The sequence below is a fragment of the Helicoverpa zea genome, chromosome 23 (genome assembly GCF_022581195.2).
Source record: "Helicoverpa zea isolate HzStark_Cry1AcR chromosome 23, ilHelZeax1.1, whole genome shotgun sequence".
NCBI classification, from domain to species: Eukaryota; Metazoa; Arthropoda; class Insecta; order Lepidoptera; family Noctuidae; genus Helicoverpa; species Helicoverpa zea.
The window spans coordinates 1,690,770-1,716,032 of record NC_061474.1 but is presented as its reverse complement, the minus strand read 5'-3'; the positions used below and the strand labels follow the sequence as shown (position 1 = coordinate 1,716,032).

At 35.5% G+C, this 25,263-nt stretch overlaps 1 protein-coding gene across 3 annotated transcripts in view; it reads left to right on the top strand.

The window, feature by feature from the left end:
• The window catches only part of LOC124641780 (G protein-coupled receptor kinase 2), a 74,472-nt gene that overhangs the window by 10,139 nt on the left and 39,070 nt on the right, over positions 1–25,263 (top strand). For 2 of the 3 annotated variants that reach the window (XM_047179990.1, XM_047179987.1), the window contains exon 2: positions 11,781–11,876. In XM_047179990.1, the coding sequence (XP_047035946.1) occupies positions 11,781–11,876 (96 nt within the window). The remainder of the gene's footprint in view (positions 1–11,780; positions 11,877–25,263) is intronic. The other variant, XM_047179989.1, reaches the window with a different exon arrangement.

Genomic DNA, 25,263 nt, shown 5'->3' with positions numbered 1-25,263 from the left:
CCTACTGAAATTTTTATCTTTTTATTACTCTTAGTGAATTTGATAAAAGTGATGTATGCTATTCGAAAGAGAAACTGTATACTCCACGACGTGAAAATCTTTGTGAGAAGCAATATTTACAGCAAAAATATACAAAGTAAACTTTCTACTATTTTTGTCATAGAAATCAGTCACCGTACTATATGTACAGAAATTACGCTCGCTCGGTTGATTTTTATACGTTTGCGATAGGTTTATTTTCTTTCGATCAATGACAAGCCGAAATTCTGATCCTACACGAAACTTGTGCGGCTGACCTCATAAAGATAAATGGATTGGAGATGAGAGGTTTTTTCCCAATTTCCCTATAATTTTCAGCACAAACAAACATCCAGTTCGGAAGGCTTCTCAATCGTTAGCGTGTTTTTTGTCATAAAAAATTCGACTCGATATAAAAATATATCTCAGAAAAATAAGACAGAAAAACCTAATTTGCTTGCTCTTTCAAAAGAAAGGACTCGTTTGTTTCCTTCAACTATAGTTATTTGAAATAATTTGAATAAAATGCTATTTTGAATGAAATTCCTTTGACATTGAAAAGTTTTATTTTACCGATCATAGTAGTCCTAAAACAATAATTATTAGTTTTTTTCGCCATAACGAAAGTTCAAGAAACCCAACGTTGTCCGTATGTATCGTAAATAACATGATATCCAAACTAATATTATAAATGCGAAAGTAACTCTGTCTGTCTGTCTGTCTGTCTGTCTGTCTGTCTGTCTGTCTGTCTGTCTGTCTTTTCTTCACGCCTAAACTACTGAACCGATTTGTGTGAAATTTGGTACAGACATAGTTTGAAACTTGAGAAAGGACATAGGATAGTTTTTATTACAAAAAAAAAAAAAAATATTCCGGACATATAGCGCCATCTATTGGTCAAATCAAAAATCTGCTGGTAGTCACTATTCCACGCGAACGAAGTTGCGGGCAAAAGCTAGTTGTATCATAATTTCCCTAGAGCTGACACGGTTGGTCTCTAGGCGTTATTATTTGACATTTTGCGGTGGACAAAATTTACTACATCATGAAATGTCTGTAGTACAACTCGCACCAACTTTGCATGCAGTAGTGTTTTAACTACTGTGAAGTTAATAGTAGCCAACTTCGGACAAGCAAATCTTCTCGATAATATCTGTCTTAAGATACGAACAAAGTTATTTATTTAATTATATTTTTTGCACTATGTACAACGATGGAATTATCGCCTTAGACGTCCTTTGCCTGTCTTCTTCAGAGTATTGGTGAAATAGAAGTGATAGTTGCAAATTCGCAATTAGTGAAATGGCTTACTTCAAAAATGCAAAGTTATTTTGTGGGAACCGTAATTCCTCTAGTACTATGCTAGAGAAGTGTATTAAAATCTCGATAATGCCTAAAATATTTCCAATAGAGAGATTCACATAAATGTTAAATCAAACAGATGAAAAGTAGATGTGGAAAATATCTTTAGACTGTAGTCGACGGCACATATGTATACATGCCCCGATGAATAAATTAGAAGGTCGTGAAATATTACGATAAGTTTGAGCACAGATATATGGAGCCAATACTCCTTGTTCATTCATAGAATATTGAAGTAGCGTTGTTTATAATCGTGTCTAAGTAAATGCTTGTATACCTCTAGTTTGTTTCACTGTCTCCGTATGGAAATTAAAAATTTGTTCACTTTTGTGTTATATTAATGTCGCTTTATTTAACACTGACAATTTTATGGTTAAGATAATGAAACATTCTTCTACATCATCCTCCTGCCCTTATCCCAATTTTATTTGGGGTCGGCGCACCATCTCTTCTCCTTCCAAGCTCTTCTATCTGCCGTCATCTCACAAGTAACATTCTTTAACCATATCGACTTTCACATAATCCAAACTTTTTCTACAAGGAAGCCCATTATTTTTAGGTTAGATTTTTTTTATAAAGTTGATTTAATTAGTTAATTTACAGTGGCTGATATTATTCGTTAAATCTGACCAGTTTATCCAGACAAATAAATTTTAATATCAACAAGGTTGCTTTATCACAAGGTCAATGTCACTTTGCTAAATATTAATAATAAATAACAAAGCCCATGGTCAGTGGCTAATGTGGTGATACTTCTACTGCAACTGTGGGCGGACTACATACTTCCATGATTTTCAGTCTGTATGTATTTTTTTGAAATATGTATCTGTTTTTATGGACGATTTCATGAAATGAACGCAGGCTGTTGTTACTGACTTCTTCCACGCTTCTTTTTTCTTCTTCTTCTATTTGACTTTCTCTTCTTTTTTGTAGAACCTATTGATAATGAATGAGGATCATGTTGTGAGTAAAGTCTTGAGCCTGAATGTGGATAGATTGTGTGGAAGACGGTATGGCCTCAAAGAGTATTACTTGTGAGATGACGTTAGGGAGGAAAGTATGGAAGAAGGAGACATGCTGTGCTGACCACAAATGTAGATTGGGATATGGGCAGGAGGATGATGAACCTATTCATAAAGCCAGGGTTATTTTTGCTAATTTATTATAAGTTACTGTAAAAACTAGAAAGTGGAAACCTACTTTATGTAAAATACAGTTTATTTTTCAAGCACCAATCATCCAACTTTCGCACTGTAAATCATTGAGTTAATGAAAATAAAACAGACGAACACATAAAACTTGTTATCTTAATAGAATCATGTGTTCATAAATTGATTGCAACAAAAGCGCTTTTAATTATCGCACTGGTTAATATTAATTAAATCTAACATTCGCAAGTGGGTCAGATCATGTAGTTGTAATTTATTCCACTGAGATTTTTTATTTTAAATGTCGAAAGTTCACGACTTTATTTGCGACAGTATCATTCAGTATAATTATACAAGATATTGAGACGAACTAAATCTTTCAATACATTACTTATATAGTTATATTTTTAGCGTTATATGTTACTTTCTTAAGCATCAAAGAGACTAGAAATGTTCCAATGTACGCTCTTTGAATTCGCCGTGTGACAAAAATCGGAACCATCATCTGCCTAGCCTTATCCCAACGATGTTGGGGTCCACTTCCAGTCTAACCGAATGCAGATGAGTACCAGTGTTTTACAAGGAGCGACAGCCTATCAGGGGCCCGATTCTCCTAATTTTACTTAAGCGCCATTGGATTGACGTTCGACTCGATTCGACTGAGATCCAATCCCGACTCGATTACGATTGAAGCGTATGTGGCATTCCGCTATTTTTTCTTTGAAATAAACGTTTTTATCCTTTTCTGTCATTCAATAATGAATAATTTTGTCTGCAAATGATTTACGATTGCAAAATGCTTGTACAGCAAACTACCGTATAGACCAAAATCATCAAAATAGCAGACCAATCGCACACCAATCAAATGTCAATCGAATACGATTGGTCTTTTATTAGTAGCAGAATGCCCGATATGGTTAAAACTGCTATTGCGATCATGTTGCGATTCGATTTCTATTCGATTTTGACATTATTAACTTAGGAGAATCGGGCCCCTGATCTCCTCAACCCAGTTGCCCGGGCAACCCAATACCACTATTTAAGACTGGTTATCAGTCTCGCTCGCGCCTGACTACCCGTAGTGACTGCCAAAGATGTTCAATGACAGCTAGACAGAGGTCGGCACGCTTGCTGCACAACGGACCGTACCAACTTCGTATATATTAGAACCCCTAGTCTGTGCACAGCTTTAGATCCCCTTTGGTCACAACATCGTTATATTCTCAGCTTAATTGAACACGGCATCAGGGGATGATGAATTATGTTGGGCACACAAGTAAAACCACTTAGCAAGCCGTTACTAAGTGTGACTTAGTTAAGTTACCCATTTGCTGATTGATAGACCACGCCCCAAGCTGTAATGACTATATTAAGCTTCATAGAGATTGCATAGTGCAGATTTTGGACCATATAGGTACTTCAATTGTCAATTGCTTGACGATAGCTCAATATACAGTGCGTGCGGTATTAAATATGCAATCCTACCAGGATTCTACCTCGCATTCAAAATAAGTGTTTTATCGTGGAATTACAAAAGTAAACCATCTAAACCTTATTTTTAGACCAGTTTAGGTTACCAGTTTTTTTATATATATTTTAAACACAACATTTAATTAAACAAAATAGAACACTTAATATTTATCTGCAATTTTATACCGGTCCTATTGAGATTGGTCATTGTTTTCATTTAATTTGTGCTAATTGCTGTCGCATATTAAGTGGAGAGTCAACAAACCTGGGTTAACGGGTCAAATAATACATATTTATAGTTCCGAATAAACATTTAGGTAGTGAAAACTGTTATAAATACTACCACATTAATTTATCATAAAGTAAATATTAGTAGTATAAAGTAAATATCAGTAGTAGTATTTAACGACCCCTAATGAATGCCCGAATACTCACGCAGGCAACTTAAGGTACGTTTTCAATGCTAGCTGCCGACTGCAACTGCCGACCGCACAAAGCCCATGCAGTCGTGATAACGACTGCATGGAATCGGTCGCAGCTGCACTTCTAGTTTGTTTGTATTTATATGAAACCGTTTTGGATCGAAGCGGCATCGGCAGCAGCACGTGCAGTCGCCCTCATATCTATATCGATTGTTTTCATGCAATCGCGGCATGTGCGGTCGGCAGTTGCCATTCAAAACGTACCTTAATCATTAAAAAAAAATCTGCCCATACAATCGCCCGACTGTTGATTTGGCAATCATATCATTACTTAATTGTCACTAAAATGTATATAAACGTGTCGCATTACTCATGATATTATAGTGATTTATAGCCGTACCCTGGTAGCTTGATATAATTGAGCTCTTATTTAGTAGAACCGACCATGTGTAATACTGTCGCCCCATCTTGGGGGGTAAACGGGGTACTTGATTGACAGTCAAGGCCTACCTTATGTATTTGGAATACAAAATATCTTAAAAAATAACTAAGTAGTGAACACTTAGGTCCGTAATATTTTAGACTCGCCGTTTACCCTCGGTTTCACTCGCGTGTCCTGGGAGCTATTGCCTGTACAGGGATAAGATATAGCCTAAGTTGCTCGGGAAGAGTTGTAGCTTTTTAACAATCCAAGAATTTTTCGTATCGGTTTAGTAGTTTCAGGGTACAAACAAACAAATGTTTCCTCTTTATCATATTAGTATAGATATTCAAGCATAAATCTTGTTGAGCACGAATTTGGAGACATTTGATTGGTTAAACCGATCTAAATTTGAATTCGGAAGCTGTCAAGTTTGAATGACAAATGAACTAAGTTTTATTCAGCCATGTATTAAAATGTCGTCTATAAAATAATGATGGTGATGAATTTATACCTGGCATATTAAGCTTCCTGCTAATAGTTTTTCGTTGTATATATATGTATATTGCGTGACTGATAACTGTACGAAGTTCATTAAAAAAAGTTTTTCAATTAATTTTATAAGCTGGAACTTGTTTAGTTTTAAATTAAGGTAGTCTTAAATTCGCCCGTTTTGTGTTTGCCAAACAAATTGCAAACATTGTATTCTCATTGGGTTTGTTTATTAGATAGATTGGAAACTAATTACAATATTAATTTTACCAAAAAACCTGTCAGTTTGGGCAATATGAGGTTTGTTACCTATAAGGGTTATGGAAAAGTTTATGACTACAACAATCATAAAGCTGGGTACTCACTTAGCAGTGTAGCACGTAACGTATCAGATACGGTATCAAGTGAGTACGTAGGCACGAGCCCGCTGCAAGCCGCTCGCGCGTGGAGTGCTGGACGCTCGCAGTGACCCGCCGAGTGGCGGTTTCGCTGCGAACACAAAGGCGGCTCGCAGTGTGCTCGTGAGGACCGTGGACGAGCCGTACCCACTTGCAGGTTGATACCGTATCTGATACGTTACGTGCTACACTTCTAAGTGAGTACCCAGCTTTATAATGCTATCGTTAGGTACAACTCAAAACATGAGGAAAAAACCAGACATTTCTAGAAAGAAAAAATAGCAGACCTCGACTATTCCGATGCTAATATGATAATAAAATAATTTTGCGCAACCGCTAGGCGAGGGTGCGTGGGTTCTCAAGTTTTAGGTCTTTTTGACAAAAATAGTAAAGGGGCGGACGACCCCCGGGATCGATAGAACCTTGTCACACTGTCTCCAAGTCCCTCGCAATATTGTCGTCCTCACAAAATATTTCTGTTTCATTTTTATTATCCCTTTATTGCTATAATATATGCCAAATATGTGTCTTCCCTACAAAGTTATTTTTCCAATACTCTGTAGTTAAAAGAAAGAGAGAAATATGGTCGAATTTATTGTAAATTCATGCTGATTTGATAATAAAGTGAAAACATAAAAGTGTGGAATATCAGAATGTACTCATAAATAAGATAGAGAGATCTTTTTCGATGTTATCAAGTTAATTTGGCGACGAAAAATGACTTATGATTTTGTAAAATGTTTTTTAGTGTCTGGTGGGTTTAATAACCTCTTAGATCACAATAAGTGTGGTTACAACAGTTACCGTTTATAGTACTGTTATGAATCATTAAGGTCGACAATCATTGCTTCGGTGCGAACGATTCCGAACGAACTTGTCTTGCTAGGATTTTCCCACGGTTCTGTTAGCATCTTAAGTTTATATTACCGGATGAAAATTATCATATTATATCCTTGTTGTCTGGAGAAAGCTCACGCTCATTAGCTAATTTTATGTAGTTGGTTCATTTTTTTTAGTAGCTTTCGAAGGACTGAATATTATCGAGGACAGCTAGAACTTTATATGAATGTACTTTTTGTGTCAGATTTAATACAAATGACAAAAATTATTCTGGTACTTCCATTCCTAACGGTTAACTTATTAACATTTTTATCCTTTGATCATGTCCGTTTTGTAAAACCACATGCATGTTTAGTCACAGTTAAGCACGTCTTTATATTTCCTAACAAGTTATAATTTATTAACCTGTCTCTCGAAATTTTCGGTCAATTGCAATTTGTTAAGGCTTTTATCAACAAGAATTTTAATAAAGAGCTTAAGAAGGAGAGATTCGGCCCATTTATCAATTGTTGTTCAAGTTTCAAGGGCGGCGCGTCCTCCCAAATGTTCTGACAATGGCTCCAAAATTAACGTTCTTGAGTTAGCGAAAACAGTTCAAGTTATTCAATAGAGCGGTCGTAAGTTAAGATTTTGTTGTAAGTACTCTGAGCTTTAAAACATTGGTTTTAGGCGAGTACTTTGTAAAGTCAGGTCTACAGGAGAATGATTTCCAAGTATTGGTGGATCGCAAGGATTTTATCATTCTTTGATATTACTTAAATCGTATCAGCACTGGAGCTTTGGCTCTTAATATAGATTGAGATTTTAAAACCACTTCAAATTCCGTTTGAAGACAACAGTTTCCTAAAATTAAATCTACCTCAAGCCAGCCCTAAAAAAGGCTCGGAGATTTCACAGTTTCACTCACCCGACGAAACAAGAGTTCATTATTTAGACGTCATTATAAAATATGATTTGATTAAGTGGTGAATCGGCCGGCGCAGGAGACCCACTTTTGATTGAATTCATTTATAAACCATGACGTTGAGAGTGGACCGTAGACTGGTCGCAAACACGTTTTGTTATTTTATTGTTATGTTCAGATATGGAAAGTGGATCTAAATACGATTAGGAAGTTCCAAGCTACGTTTCTTTTCGAATGTTCTTATGTTTGATAGTTTTGGCCGCAGCTGTTGTGTTACTTTTTTCTAAAAGTAAATCTTCTTGGGTAGTTGCTTTAGATTTTTTATTTATTATTTATTTATTTTTATTTATTAGTTTGGTTGCCATATCAGTGTTTGGGATAGTCCGAGTGCGTAGTCTAAAACGTATCGTCACCACAATCCAATGCCGTTTTTGATGAACTATTGACCCGTTAAACGTGTCTCAGTAGACGCTCAAGCGGATTGTGAAACGTAATTTTGAGAATACTCGAACATTTTGGAAATAAATGTCTTTAAAGCAACTTCTTGTATGATCACTGAACAAACGTCAGTTCAATACTACAAAACAAAACTTATCAGATCTTGAGTTCTCTTATCGACCATGACATTCAAGTGCCTATCAGAAAATCCAGAAATTCGTAATAATGATGATGTAATCTGAGAAAGGGAAAATGTCCGTTAAGTGGACCACCAGGGGGAACCTATCAACACTTAGGGTCTCTATTGACGGAAGGCAAGGCATTTTCAGTAATAGGGGTTCTTATTTCTTCATAAAATTTTATTCGCCCTTCGATTTCTTTGGAAATGTATGCCTACATATTTTCGCTATGATGTCGGAATTTGAATAACCTTTGTGGTTAGAATTCCGTTAGTTGGCCAAAGTATTTCCTTATTTCGTGGGTTTTTTTCTGTTCTCCTCGGTCGTAAATGACCACAATAACTGCTAATCTGACAATTATAATAGCCCAGTTCGGTTTCTGACCTCTGTTTAAGATTGAAAGGTTACCTATGTGCTTATTATCAGTAGTATCTTTCTCCTGCGATACTGATTCGATATTGTTGAAAGTTTGCAAGTTAGCGAGTACATATTCGATTAAATCTTGTATGCAATAACCCAGTAAAAACTATTACGAGGTTATTTTAACACAATCTTATCTCTCGACGATCAAGAAGCAGTGATATAGCTAATCGAAGATCGTGAGTAATCCGCAAATCTTAACTCCGTCAATGAAGACACGCTCATACTTAAAAGAAACAGAAATGTTTATTTTAAACTGAGTAGCTACGATAATTTTAACAACTGGACACGATATTACAGTGTTTACACCTCTACTAAAAGAACAAAAGCGCTACGCATACACGTAGCTACATTTAAGCTTGTGTTTGTTTGATGTGATCGAAAATACTTGATAGAGTTATCGATATTTGTCATTTGTTGCGATTCCTCGTTAGTCAATGCCAAATGTTTTATATATTTCAAATAGGCCTTTACAAGCTCTTATGAAACGTCATACTAGTTGCATGGTTCCAAAAAATTGGTGTTCCCGAGTCTAACCTATGTCCTCTTTCGAGATTTGTGCTTTTGGCGAATCCGGTTGGTTAATCGCTCTAAGCTGTGTATTTATTTCAATTTGACTGTAAATGAAAACGTTTGAGGATTGCGAACAGAATGAAGTACGGTCGTAAAGTCGTGGTCGCGGATTCGACCGACTACGTGGTCGCATACTTGCGTTTATTTAATTTATTATTGGTCGTAAAATTGTAATTAGTACCGTTGCTACCACTTGGTGTTTGTGGTATATAAAGGTGTGATGTGTTGTTAAAGTGAAGATGCCCGTAATATTGATGAAAGAAAATGCGTTGATAAAAAATAATAGAAGAAATGTACCTGGTTCAACACATTTAAGTAGTCTGTTAAAAGAAGTTCTACTACAATAAAATTAATAATAGTGTTAATATTTAAATAAAACTACTTTTACGGATTTTATCGCGTTATATTAATATTATTTAATCCCGACGTTTCGGATCCTTTACAGCATCCATGGTCACGGTAACTAATATATCAAGATGTTTGTAACTAATATATCAAGACGACCAACACCTTAGTCTGCTCGTGACCATGGATGCTGTAAAGGATCCGAAACGTCGGGATTAAATAATATTAATATAACGCGATAAAATCCGTAAAAGTAGTTTTATTTAAATGTCTAATATTCGCGTAAGTGTCAGAAATCAATAGTGTTAATACTTAGGAAAGATGAGAAAAAAAAACCGATTTGATGATAACAAATACCAACGACCCTAAACACTGACACACACTTACTGTATTTAGGTATGTACATATTTTAACCATATAAGAACATATGATATAACAATTGAAAATATATTTGTTCAATACAAATATATTTTCAATACATATTGAATTGAATATTATTAAGTATATCATTCGCTAATTTACATCTGCCAATGAAATCGTCATTGACGACAATTGACGTACGGACAAATATTTTAATGAACATAATAATTAATACTCTGAAAGTTACCGTTTGCACAAGCAGGTAAAACAATCATTTAATAAATATGATTTACCTACTGGTATTGAGTTATCAGAAGATATTCTGAAATGAAACTTTCAGATGCACATACGTACCATATGAATAGAAAGTTCAGTTGGACGACAACCTATTTCATACGTTTAATGTGAATAATAATAATATTATTAAAACAATAGTAAACTATTGAGAAACAGTATGATGCGTTTAGTGAGGGTGTATAGGTACTAAAAATATCAATTTCATATTAAAAGATTCTGAAGGAAGATCTTTTAACCTCAAAATCTCTCACAGTACCTACTCCAGATTCATCCCTCCTTGACGCTAAATAACGAGGTTAATTGGGAGATAAATCGATAAAATTACGATAAAGTAGCCTTCTCAATGACATTTGATGATACTTTTTCTCGAAAATCTGGAGTCAAATACTCGATAACACTTCACCAGTTCAGGGGTGGCACGGAGGAAGGAAAGATAGCGGAGATGCCATAAGGAAGGCAGGTCAAGCGCAATCCTGTAGGACACATTGCGTTACATTAACCTACAGTGTAGGTTAATGTAACGTACGATAGGCGTGATCAGTTACTAGAACGAGTCGTGTGGTTTCCTTGTCAAATCAAAACCAATCTGTCAAAGATTGGTCTTGACTGATCGGTGTTTTTATTTTGAAAATAATAGGTTGGTTCCAAAGAAAGCGTATGAGATTTTGGCGCGCTACTTTCTTGGGATATTCTGCGTTATGACATCTCTGTTCATCATTTTGTGCTCCATGAGGGGGAGGTGGTTTAACCTCACAATCTCTATGCGACATAATTTTGATATCGCAACATGAATATTGTCGCTTAATTTATTAGGAAAAAGTGTAATTAGTTCAGCAAAGTACCGCCCCGGTGTAGATAGTGATCAAAGATTAATTAGAACACCTTTTATAACATGTTGATTATAATCTCTATGATAAAACTTGTATATTCTAGAGAAAGTGTGCTCGTGTATGACATGTTAGCCATTTGTAATCGTCATAATTTAATTGATAAATTGAATTGAAAGTATTATGTTTCATTAATTTAATTATTTTCCTACTTTCATGTGGTGTTTTGAGTTCAGTGGCATTTTCAATTAAGTTTTCAAGATAGACTTATTTTTAATTAGCGTAATGAATTTGCATTGTTGTCGGTTGTTTCAGCATTTTGAAACGAGACACAATGAGAGCGAAACTTATCGATAGTGAATTCGGTATTAGTTTGTGTAGATGTATATAATTAACTTATGTTATGTTAAGTATGCTGTAGTCGTCGAATTAGACGTTTTAGGTCGGTCTGTGGATGAGTATGATATTATGACGAGTTATTGTGCTTTTCGGGAGGCTCATTGTATTGGTGGGTCCTGACTTTTATTTGAACATTTTGACAGTCGGTACTACTGTGGCTGATCATTCATCAGAAGACAGACGGTCTTACAATGGATCTTACCGCAGGGTTGTCCGAGTTACTGGATTGAGAAGGTCAAATAAGCTCAAGCTCCATGTACAACACTGGTACTTTATATCTAGTTCGACCAGGAGCCCAAGCCAACTTTACAAAAGACTATGCTGATGATAATGATGTTATGATTTACAAATATAAATAAACAAAAACAGAGATAGCCCCTTTCCTTTTCCTGTTCCCAAAAATGTTCAGAGCAAATAAACAAATCTGTTATTTTAACAATACTTAGTACGTTTTCTGTTTGTTTCAGGAGGTTCCGATAGCAATAAGGGCAAAAGCAAGAAGTGGCGTAAAATCCTTCAGTTCCCACACATATCACAATGTTTAGATATAAAAACAAAAATAGGTAAGTGTTTTATTTTTTTAAAAGTAAGATTGATGCGTACCTTTTGCTTGCGAATGAATATATGTATATACAGGAAACTTAATTCTAAGATAGTTCAGGCCTGGAGATGATCGGTATTCCGAAGACGCTTGAAGAATTATTCATCTATTTTCTCTTTTCATTCTCGTTATTTAAATCGACGAAGATGTAAAAAAAATACACAACAGTAAAAATGGGTTCACGAGACCCTTACATAGAAACGGAAACCAAAAATCAGCCTGTGAACGAAACCAAAAGATCTCCTGAATTCAAATCCGAATGAACTATTGTGGTGACCCAGCCAGGAGTTGCGTGGGTCGATAAGAGGCTTAACCATTCTATGTCTTCCCAAAAATCCTAACTCAGTGCAGAGTTTATGGGAGGGACTATTGTCTGGTAAGTTAGGGGCATTTCATATGAACGGCTATTGTGCTATGAGCGATTATCGTCGTCCACACCTTGAAATTTTAATAAATGGAGTTACACCTCTTTAGAATAAACTTGTCTAAGGTGCTTCAGCTTTAGATTCGGTCTTTCTTTCATAACGTCAATCAATGTTGGTTTATCATTGCGGATGATGACGTTTCTCGAACTGAGTATATCTGAACTCCTTGTCTTATCAGAATCTATCGTATCTGCTTGGACATGTGGTTGCTATGTCACTAACAGAAAGTAATTGTGCACTTTTTCACGGACATCTATTTAGCGTAATAAGGTTCCCTGGCATACTTACATAAGGGCCAGTTTTTAAGCTACCAGTCTATACTAATTTGCTTGAACGTGGCAATCTCAGGTCCGATTTGAAAAATTCCTTCAATGTTAGATAACCCATCCATTGAGGGAGACTGCTAAAACAACCAAGGGAAGCTAGTCGCATAATATGTAGATTGTATTAGAAATGTCAGCCAAATGGATATCTGTATTATTACACTGTCCTGTTTTCCTTTTGCTCCCTTGGTAATTCAACAAGATCATAAATATCTGTTATGGTAGTCAGACAAACACTTCAGTTTTATGGAGCCTACTGTCATTTATAGCTTTCCTGGCTTAGGCTGTGTGGTACTGACGACGAAATTATTCGGAACGAACCTTTGGTTCTATCTTCTGGATTGGTTTCCGATTGTGGATTGTATTTTTTTGACGTACCTATATTTTTTGGTTCTTGAAGCAATGGAAATTCTTCACGAGGGGTTATTTATTTAGCTCCAAATCCAAAATGGTGTTCTGATTTTCGATATAAAAATAGCATAGACAAAAGGAAATAGTTGGGTTTTGTGCAACAATAAAGTAATTGCTTGTTGCATATACATGCGGAAATGCGACAAATATTTATGAAAATAAAGATATTATTATTAACTTTATGCAGTAGGTAAGGACGGGAGTTTCCCAGCTTCAAATAGTTCATTACCTTAATGCCTGTAATACGGGAAAAATATAAAAATATTAATAGTTGCTAACCGCAAAACCTACATTTAATAAATTAAAATATGTATAGGAAATCTGGAGTTATTACGTCAATGTTTACAATGATAGTATTTAGCATTGCGTCTATATTGTATAATATTCAATTTTCTATTAATCTATTTTTGTTTTGGTATTGGAATGTCATACACGTATGAAAAATAAAAACGTATTTTTTTAAAATTGATTCCGAGCCTAATTAGCTTTAAGCTTTAGCTTTAAGCTTTAGCTTTTAATTTTTGGAAATCCAAATCGTCGAAATTTTAATATCGATTTTTCCAATACCAAGATGGGTCTAGACAGAATTTTATCTGACGTTCGGTTTAGATAAAAAGTGATAAAAAAATCGCTTATAAATATTGTGCAATCGTTTCGTAGTTCCAGACCTTTCGTCTGTTTTTTTCAAATAGATACATAAATAATGAAAAGACTAAAGGAAGAAAGCTTAGCTTGGGATCCTATCTTCAGGATAAACTTAGTCTTTCATCCTGTCTAAAAGAAAATAATTTTGATAAGAGTATAATTTTTCGCTAAGTTCTTAGCTTGTTTCTCAGTAATCGTATTGCATATCGAGTAGTGTAGTAACGGGTTTTATCGATTACACTTTTAATGATGCTTACTTGTAAATTGATTTTGGATTTATTCCGAAATGGGTGCAAATAGTGATTGACTTAACGTTAATCTTTTTACATAATATTTGTTTACGAAGCTTAAATATATAGTGTTGATATATTTTTACTTTGATAATTAATTTTCAGTGGCAAAAATAAACACCCTCATAAATACGGCAAGGTCTTTTGTACTTTGGTATTTTGACATTCTAATATCATTAAACACCCACATTGTATCACAAGGTCCAGATTCTAGTATCAATATCTCCAAGCCCTTTTAAAATTCAATTGAGTTTTTAACTTTCCACAACGAAGACAAAGTATCAATTTCAGTTGGCGGCAATTAAAATGTAATCAAGTTCGGTGGGGATTTGGTACCGTATTCCATTTCGCTATTGTACTCTAATTTCCGTTTTATCGATTGTTCCCCTCGTTAAGTTTCAACTTTGGTCGAACGTCTATTGGATCTTATGATTGAGTTTCGGATCTCAGTGTTCTTTATTTTCACGTGGATCAATTAATCGATGTCCTTTTTTGCAACATTTAAAAACTGTCTCGGATTTTTTAACATTAGTTATATCTCTGATAATTTTGGGAGTATTTTTAAAGGACCCATTTATTACCCACCAGCTCCAAAGCTGAATATGGGCAGCTAAAAATCTAACCTTTCCTACACAGAGGCTGCAGTCTGCCACCTGAAGCGTCCTTTGGCCCTTTGACGGCTAAAGCTGTTGGAAGATCAATGGATATTATTCATTGTCAAAAGGAGGTCCAGTATTCGTTATCATAAATTATGTAAAACGGCTGAGTGGGAACATTGCCTAATGGATTTTTCCGCTTCAGTTTTCGTTCAGATATTTCCTAGCGTTTGGATACTGTGCTTAAAGTACAGGTTTTTTAGGACACTAGCTTCTGTTTGCAGTTTTGTCTGCGTCCAATTAGCTCTTCTTTGCCCATCCGGATAAAAAGTTGCCTATAACCTTGCGCGGTAAATTCACCATCTAAAAATGAAGAATTTCAAATCTGAACAGCGCGCGGTAGATCGTTGAACTGAACAAAAAACGAACCTATTTTTTTTTTCTTTAAACTACTGGTATAATATGAAGTGTTGATGATAAAAGCTTCATGGAAGTCTTTCAGATACTAACTCTTTACGATCTTTAAAGCTGACTGCATGAAACTGGATCACGTATTTTAAGTGGAAGTTATACACACCACATAACATAGACGACGTTAAGTCTAGGATCAGATGTTCATTCGGTGGTTTTAGGACCTATAAAGTTCAGCCGTGGTTATGTTTTAATATAAAAACAGCTTGAAATTCTGAAGCGTTCATGATAACATATTTTTTCGGCACTTTCACACGGTTGAGTAAAATATTCTGCTTCTTTTATATTTCACGCATTCTTAAGGATATGTCGTTCATCATTATTGTCCTGATCTTATCCTAATTTTATTTGGGGTCAGCAAAGATTTTTTTCTTCTTCACCACACAAGTTACATTCTTTCTAGCCATATGGACATTAAGTATATTTCTTTTCATCATTTTGATATCTAGAAAGTAACAAGCATATGAGAATTTTCAAATACGAAAAAGAATTTCCCCTAGACATAAATCGTAGACAAAGCTAAAAGAATGTCTGGTTAAAGAGAATTTCTTTTTAAAACGTACGCAACGAGGCTGACAAGCTTAGTCGGACACAGGAGATGCAGTGATCTGGAAACTAGCTCACAATTGAACTAGCACAAGACTGACACGTAGCTTTTAACTTAAGTCTTAGGCTATACGTAATAGGTATTGTCTATTACTTGCGTGATGCCAATGTATTCTAGAGTATGTGAAACCGAGAATTATTATTAGGAATTCTGTAGTGAATTGACGGTTGGGCTAGTTCGTAGTCTCCAAATTTTATACTACACAAAATATTTGACACCATTGCATTATGTTTTCAAAGATACATAACATGATTCTGTGTAGATTAACATTCAGTCACAAATCGTCTCTCTTTCTATTTCATGGTTTTTAAAAACGGTCTAAATAATAACTTGTCGGCAAAACATCCTGCTTCATCAACATTTCCAAAATTCTAATGGTGTAGAAAATAAATCCCAAATTATAACAATAGTGTCCACAAATGGCACAAGCAAAGTTGTCACTATACCGACGTAGTTTAGAAGCAAAATGGACTTGCTAATTGCTTTTGTGAGTTCCAGAGTGCATTGCTTGTTCAACTGTTCCTTGAGATGCCTCAGGGGCTAAATGTTGAATAAGTTATATTGCTTGTAGGACTTGTGTTTTTACCTTTTCAAGCTTATGAAGATCGCTGAAGCCGATTTCAACCTTACTTTAAATATGTAAATAATGGTACGGCATACGAGTCTTCTTTCAACGGTTTCGTCTGATTAGGTACGTTTTATAGTTGTATTCACGCTGAGATGAAACCCTTACACTTAAACGAAAGTGCCATTAGAATTTTTCTTCTTGGTGGCTCTGTTCAAGTTCCTGAACACAGCATACCTTTGCACATAGCTTCTGGAATGCTAAGTAATGTCGAACAATAAAACTCCAATGGCCAATAACACGAAACACGTGTATTCTCGAGAATTCTTCTGAATTAAATTTCTATTACCCAACATTCTTGGATGGCGGGTCCCAAAGTATTTTTCATTTGCTCGCTTCAACTTCTCCCTCACACTCCAGTGCCGTGATAGAGATAGATGGGGAACTTGCTTTCAGTTTTAACGATTGTGAAGTGAATTTCGTAAAAAATAGGCTCTCAGACTAAAGGCAAACAACCGCAAGTTTGTAGTTAGTCTTTAGTAAGAAGATCTTCAGACGGTCATTCAATTATCCCGAATCATTCGTTGTTAAAAGCTTCTAAATCTAAATCTATACTCTCGTCTTCCAAAACTCAATTGATGAGCACTTTTGAGTAAGTACAATATTTCCATAATGCCCAAACAAGGTCAAAAGCAAGTTCGTCAAAATACTCGGACGGCACATTTATTTTCTGAGAGAGCATTGAAGGAAAACCGACGCTTATTGCTATGTCGCTCACGTTCAATGCCAAGGTACGGACTCGTGGATCGACCTGATATTGAGTCTAGGGTTACAGTTTATTATTAGTTTTGTCTGACTGTAGATCCTTCTGGTACCTGATCATCAGATTTGGGAATAGCTTGTGTAGGTGTATTAACTTCATTAGCTGAAGTTTGGGGTAATGAAGTGATTATTCCACCTTTCGTATCAGCTTAGTTATTTATCCGTACTGGAGAAACTAATTCAAGCACCCTAATCAAAACTAGCCTGTGATGTGTCTGTATTCATAGGCCCTTCTGTCTCCGAAACAATTTCCTAATTTGATCCAACAGTATAAGCGTGAAAGTTTAACAATGAAATATCAATTAGCATTTATAATATTAGCTCTATCTTCGAATCGTATTATTACATAGATAGGTTTCATAGTAGGTAGGTTTCCGTTGTGGTAATAGGGTGGGTATATACGGGGAGCGCCGAACGATCATTTTATGTAGTTATAATTACTGGTGGAGGCTGTTTTAATTAACCTGTGTTAATTGAAAAGAGAGATATGGATATCTCAATTGTGTTCTGCGTAAGGCTGGTAGGTAGTTTGTTAACATATAAACTTCTACCACTTACTGAGAATTAAGTTAACTCTCGTGTTTTGTGGCATTTTTGGTCGGCTGCTGAAAATTGAGAACAATTATGGCTAACCAGAGAAAATCTAAGAGTAATTGAATGAAATCATTGCGTACATTTAAACTTCCCTTTTCTGTTTTTAAGGGTTCAAACATACTGTTGCTAGCTAGAAACTTTGTCTTAAAAAATCCTACTTGTAAGTGACATAAATAATGATAAATTGCGAAACTGAAACATCCAGTTGGACTAGTAGATGCAGTTATTAATAAAGAATCCGTATAAAATTTAAAACAAAATATAACTAATGTAGTTTATGAACGTCATATTGACCCCATTGTTTCAAAGTACGTACGTCCGCGCACTCATTGTAACCACTTCAACCTTTAATATTAATTAAGTAATGGAAGGTACGTTTGTATGTTTGTTTAATTTCAGCGGCCGTTTTGCCATTGTGAAAATTTATTGTTCCTAGACTATCTGTTTGAGTTGTTGAAAGTTTTGTCGACAAACCTATTATGTTATTTGATGGGTACGCAGTGTGAATGATTTGAAAACAACTGTTATTGCCGAAGAATGAATTAATGAGAGATAGATCTATGGACGGCAATTGGCTGATATGAAGATGATGAGGATGATATCAATATTATCGTTGAAAGCATAGAAGAAGTACAAGATGTGACTATTGGGAATTTCCAGCAGGATTTTCTTAGTAACGTGCTAGGACCTGGCTATGTGCCCAATGGCAAGCAGATTGCGCCTTTTTCATAGAACTTAAACACAAGAAGTGAAATTTTCCAATTGGTATGATGCTAAACAAGTGTGATGCTATGGTTAATTAGTAAGGTAATGATACACCTGATAATATGAACCAGCAATATGTAAATGCCTTGACTGACATATGCCTGCTCATGTAATTGATCTCTTAGTAAGAGTATAGAATATCAAAGCATAAGTGTATTTCAAGAGCCATACATTACATAGGTACTTAATCTACAATAGACTTCAGTACATGATACTAATACAAATGACGATAGAAAAAGTAACAATGAATGAAAGTAAAATGCATTGGTTAGACAAAACATGAATACAAAGTTTTTCAACATAGACTCAACATTCGCTGTACAAATACCATAAGTACATTTACACAAGCGTGCGTTTGACGTAAACGTTTGTTTAAAAAAGAAATAAAAAATAACGATCAAAGCTTCCCATGTGAATACTTCCGACGCACGCATTGTAGGGCAGCCATGTTTTTAAATAATACATTTTAGTTTTGCCTTTTTAATTGCTACGTATCTTGCAACAGTTTCAATATTTTTTGACTTGTCCGTCATGTACCTTGTCATGTTTTTCGGGACAAAGTTGAATTTAGTTGAATTTAGTTTTAGATTTCGATGCGACACTTTTGGACAGAAATAAATAGCTACTACGTCCAGAAACTTTATCAATACTTGTGTGTAGATTATGCTTGGTTAGTATGTAGGCGATTACCAAAAGGTATTCATTTCTCGTATGTAAGTGAAAATGTCGGGAGGGGACGCCATAGAAGGTCACATGTTGACCTTATTGAACTCCTTTCAAAGGTCTGAATGGCACTCCGAATAAATTGACTGACGTGCTTGGAAAAATGTGTGAACGTGAACACCGAAAGCTTAATGGTATCGGAAAATTAACTTGTAAGATTTCTATTGCGAAACTCCGATATAATGGCTGCAGTTGTTCATAAATTGTTATTGAAAATGTTTCGACAACACTGAGTTTTCTTTGAAGTGTATATGTTATGGACCATGTGATTAATTCGGGCATTATAAATAATGCCCGCGCATTATGAATAATGTCTAGCTTTATCGGGCCACATGATTAATAACTATCTTAACTTCATTATTTATCACATTGCACGGGCATTATTATATTGCTACATGACAGTTGGGCAATTTGATAAAAAAGCTATATTTTACGCGGTGATATTTTCATTTTACTTTTATTAAGAGAAGATATTAATTATGCCAAATAATAAGTCTATTGCTTAAACTTTAGTTTATTTTGTTAAGTAATTTCTATAAAACAATATTTGTTGTAAAATATTTGTTTTTTTAATAATATTTTTTGTTATATTTTTAATATGACTTTCCTTTACTTTTAAATGCAAGAACTAGTAAATTTTTAAGGCAGAAGTCCTTCATAATTAATCCAAATCATGAGACTGATTATTTAAGTGGTTTGATATTTCATCATCTCAGGCATAGGACGTCCACTGCTGAACATAGGCCTCCCCCTTAGATCTCCACAGATACCTGTTGGAGGCGACCTGCATCCAGCGTCTTCCGGCGACCTTTATAAGGTCGTCTGTCCACCTCGTTGGTGGACGTCCTACGCTGCGCTTGCTAGTCCGTGGTCTCCACTCCAGCACTTTACGACCCCAACGGCCATCTGCTCTGCGAGCAATATGGCCTGCCCATTGCCACTTCAACTTGCTAATCCGGTGGGCTATATCGGTGACTTTAGTTCGTCTACGGATCTCCTCATTTCGGATTCGATCACGTAGAGAAACACCGAGCATAGCCCTCTCCATAGCTCGTTGAGCGACTTTGAGCTTTGAGATGAGGCCGATAGTGAGAGACCACGTTTCGGTGCCGTAAGTCATCACTGGTAGCACACATTGGTTGAAGACTTTCGTCTTGAGGCACATACCTCATGTCGGACGAAAAGACATTGCGTAGTTTCCCGAACTCTGTCCAGCCGAGTTGGATTCGGCGGTTGACCTCTTTCTCGAAGTTGGACCTGCCTAATTGGACTACTTGTCCTAGCATAGCGTTTGATACTTAGTTTATTTTAAATTAAATGGCAATAACAATAAAAAAAATTGAAATTAAATATGTTTGTACTACTTTGCCCAAACGATCACGGGCAATATGTATAGCGCCCGGTCAATTTGATTATTTAGATAATTGTTATCAAATTGCACTCTCATATTGGGCATTTTTCATAATGACCGGGCATTATGTATACTGCCCAATTTATCACTTGGTCCATAACATATAGATTTTAAATTTAACTTCTCATAAAGTTCGTCCCCTTTCTAGACTGTCACATTCTCCCTTGAGAATAGTGCCAGCCTGGCCACTTCAATATTCTGTCTTGATCAATATTGCTGCGTTATTTTAAGGTTTAGCTATAACAGAACTTTAATCGATAAACCGCTGTTAGGCTGTTAACGGATGTAGAATAAAATTGAATATCAACTTTGATAACTTGTAAAATTTCATAACAGCGTGTAGTAAACACGTAAGATACGGATAAAATTTCGATAGGTAGTTAGCAGATGGGAGGCACGATCAAATATTCAAATGCTTATGTTGTAAACGAAGTGTTTCGAGGACATCTATTCCACCCGGTCCCTGCATCCGCTCGCCACATTATACGAGACTTGTAAAGCATTATATTCAGGGACCAGCACAAGACGACCTTCTGAAACGTGACCAGAATTAAATAAGCATCCCAGAATTTTCATTATCGAACACTCACCAACAAAAACATAAATCAAACACCCTCATTAAGTCGCATTACGCACAACTGTTAAATTCGCAACGATCTTCATCAAGACTTTTGTGCACAAATTGCCACACAAATTGTAACTAATGTCTGACAGTAATTTTCTTCCTCTTGTCACTTGAAGAGGGAATGTCATAATAAATGTCCGTCTCGCTGATATTAACGAATTACTGCACAAGCTATCTATATGACGATCTTAATGGCGACGCATGAGTGTCTGTTTTCAGGGTTATGAGCTCAATTACCGCGTTTGGCCGAAAATTCGTGTTTCCTCCTCTGTCTGCCTAATCATCATATTTTCAAAATTCTTTGCACGATCGAATAGAGAATTCGCAGCTGGATAATGGCTGCTAGGGATATGATATTCTTGCGTCCGACATGTTTAAAATACACTATTACTAACTTTGAAAACAAACACACAATTGGCACAATATAATTCTGAAAATAAACCATTCATCAAAAACTAAGTCCACATCAACCTTCAAAATAAGCATTGCAACAACATAATAAATCAGACCGCTCCAAACTTATACGAGTAAGTTTCGTCACATAATCCTGTGTGCGTATCTATTGAACTTATGGAAATTATTTCCCTCCCTGTTTGTGCATCTGATTTGTACTCGGAATAGCACTCACGACAGTGTGAAACATTTATAGATACACTGTGTACACAAATGTAGTCTATATCGAGTTTCAGGAGCTAGTTGTTTACTTGTCGCGATTCGATCGGGGTTTTTGTGTAAAAAACTGACTTATAGTACTATGTTTTGTTCTACAAGGATAAGTTGATTTTGGGTTGGCGTTTGATTGAATCACACTACAAGTTCAGTTGATAGAAAAGTTTGTAAAACTTCACAGTTCAGTTTCAAATTATATTATCGACGTTACGATTATTAACTAAAGACCACAATAATACAGAGTTCTCTAATAAATTCAATCAAAAACTCTGTCAAAATGCACGATTTGACCCAAGGAACTGTTTTGGGACCACAAACGAAACAAAAATTTACTAAAAGGATTTCGGCTCATAATTTTGCGCGCAGACTTAAGTGATTTAAATAAATAAAGAAAGCGGTTTTCTTTGCCATTTTTGTTCACTTTTTCTTAAAAGAGAGTTACTCAAAGGCATTTTTCGATTCGTACGCAATTCAATTGAAGATTCCTTCACCTTTTATAATAAAATGAAATGAAATTTCGAGACGGACCGTTATCAGTGCAATTGTTACGGGATCAAACAATTTGCATACTTCATCTGATTCGTTTTGCGTAAAGTATACATAAAACGATTGAGTACAAGTTTCAGATATTCAATAAGCGTTTAGCATTAAATTTAAATTCTTATGGGCACAGTTAGTGTAGTGGGAGGATGTCCCTACTTATTACATCGCGATGGGTGTTTCAGGGCGGCATAGGGCTGTCACAGCCCAAATAATTTGTAACATTATAAATTATCTTCAACCGAAAATTTGACTTATATTAGATTCCTCGACGACGCTGAATAATTTTGTGGATTTAATTTTGGTCTCATTTGTATATTTTGCTTAGAGTGATGATGGCCTGAAAACGTCTTATTTTATGTGCATATTAATCAAATCTGTAATGAGATTAAACAGAATCAATTATAATATTAAAGACATCGGTATGATTATTCACTACATTTGAATAACATTTCGATTATACTACGGACAGAAATGTTCTGAAATAAAACAGGTCGACCAACTTTGTCACATAACAAATGAAACTTTACCGTAACGACGACCCTTACAATCATAACTTAGTTTTATAGTTATCCCACTAACAGCCCTACAAGCATTTTTTGTCGCAATCGGCCGCGACCGTAAACGTGGTAACACTCGATGACTGTAAACATACACTTTTAGTACACAATTCTGTTATAAATAGTCCGTAGAAAGCAATGAAAAGGGGCCACCCTTCTTTGTCGAGTGTTTTTTTGTTCAGGATTATACTTAACGTAAAGTTCAGAAGGATTGGTGTTGTTTCCTCATCAAGGGATTGACTTTGAATTAATATATTACTAAGTAGATTAATGTAGTATTCAAGAGTATTTCTTGACTGTTGCAAAATTACCAACATTATAGTTCGGCCATTCAGAGAATGCGTTCCTGACACGTCGCGATTGAACTGACGACGTAATAACATTCATTGATTATTGATATAATAATGTTGTTTTAATGCTCCTCAATTGTTAAAACGGTAAACAACCAGCAAAAATATTTTTATCGTAACTGCAACGCCATTGCAAAGTTACGTCGTCAGTTCAATCGCGACGTGTCAGGAACGCATTCTCTGAATGGCCGAACTATAATTATGGGGCTTTTAGAACTAGTGTTGCGAAATAATTTTCAAATCCAAACCTGTATTGTAGACTGTAGCTGAGTTTTTTAGATGATGTAGTAGAGTTTATTTCTTTGCTTTTTTTTCAGTTTATTATGAATGCCAACTTTAATTACAAAATTTCTATTGAAAGAGCAATAATTTCTTCTGTCTAAAAGTGCCCATCACACAGTTGCTAGTCCTTCTGTCCTCAAAACATGTTCGAAGCTCCAAGAATATGAATATTTAAGTTTCAAGACGTGTTACATTATGTACGCGCGTATCTTTCCTATAAAGCGCTCCTGTAATGGGTTTACTTAACATCAGTACACCGCTTAATATTATAGGACCCTTTGTTAATGGGGTCTGAGCTAACAACGTTTATCAGCCCGAATTATTACCGGGAAAAGAGATTTTGTTTCATAAAAATGTTATGGATGTTAGTTAGATAAAGCTTGTTTAGTTAATAACAATATTATATTGGAAGCCCCTCTCGCTTTCAGAAAGTAGCTCATTTCTAGGTAAAACTTGACTTATGTTTTAATTTATCTATATGTATAAAAATGAGTCCCTATATCGCTTGGTCACATCATTAAGCTGAAAATTAGACGGGAGAGCTTAGACTCGAGGGAAGGACATACCTCTGATAGTTTTTCTCATCCGACTACGGGAAACAGTTATTTCGAGATGCGGGTGAAACCGCGATTGGAAGCTAGTGTAGAATATAACCCAGAAGTTCAAAGTTTTTGCGAAAGATAAACGAACAAATATTCATCATTCCCTAAAAAATCGCAGTTATTTTATTAGCACGATTAAAAGATGGTCCCCCGATCCCCCGAAAGCTTATCAATCCGAAAGGAGGTTTATTTTCCAAAAAGGCTTTGTCATTCTCCAGTCAGTCACCAAGTGAACTGGATTGATTAATTTAGCTTTAAATAGAACGTTGGAAACCAATAAAACGGTTTGAGCGCATTAAACAACCACAGCGTGCGTATAAACTAGTAAACATTCGGTTGATTCGCGTCTCATAAGACCTACATACAGTAATACACTAGTTACATGTTTGTGATTAACTTTTGATTCGAATATCTTCAGCGTTTTCAATTTCAATGAAATTATGTAGTTAAGTAATGCACCAACATCAATATGTACCTATATGCAGAGGTATCCTAGTGATATTATAAATATGAAAGTTCGTAAGGACGTATGTGTGTTGACTCTCTTTCACGCCAAGCTGCTGTACGTAGTTTGGTATACTCTTTATCCAAGTGCGGGAAGAAGTTTCCTCGGGAGGCGGGTGAAACTTCTGGTAGAAGCTAGAAGAAATAAATCGTACAATTAAAGTTTTGTCATGAATGTCTATTAAAGACAGTATAGCTAACATCAGTAGGAGTACCTATAAGTGAGCAGGAAAAAGTTATTTAATTTCTTCGTCCTACGAGACCCTTAAGTTTTAGCAAAACAAACCATTACCAAGTAAATTACATAATACACACAGAACATAATATAAACGAATATTACCTAAGTTTATACAGGGGGTTGTATTTGCAAAGCAGCCATTAATTCTGCCACAAAGGAGTCTATCCCAAATAGTATGTTAAAATAATGTTTTGTTTAATATTACGATGTACTTGGTTGAACAGGGGTGTGGGATAAAGTTGTAATGTGTTCCACTATTAGTATACAAGCAAGAACGTTAAATGGAAGTAGATAACTTATGGTATGTGTTTTCCAAATTCGTTTTGTATTT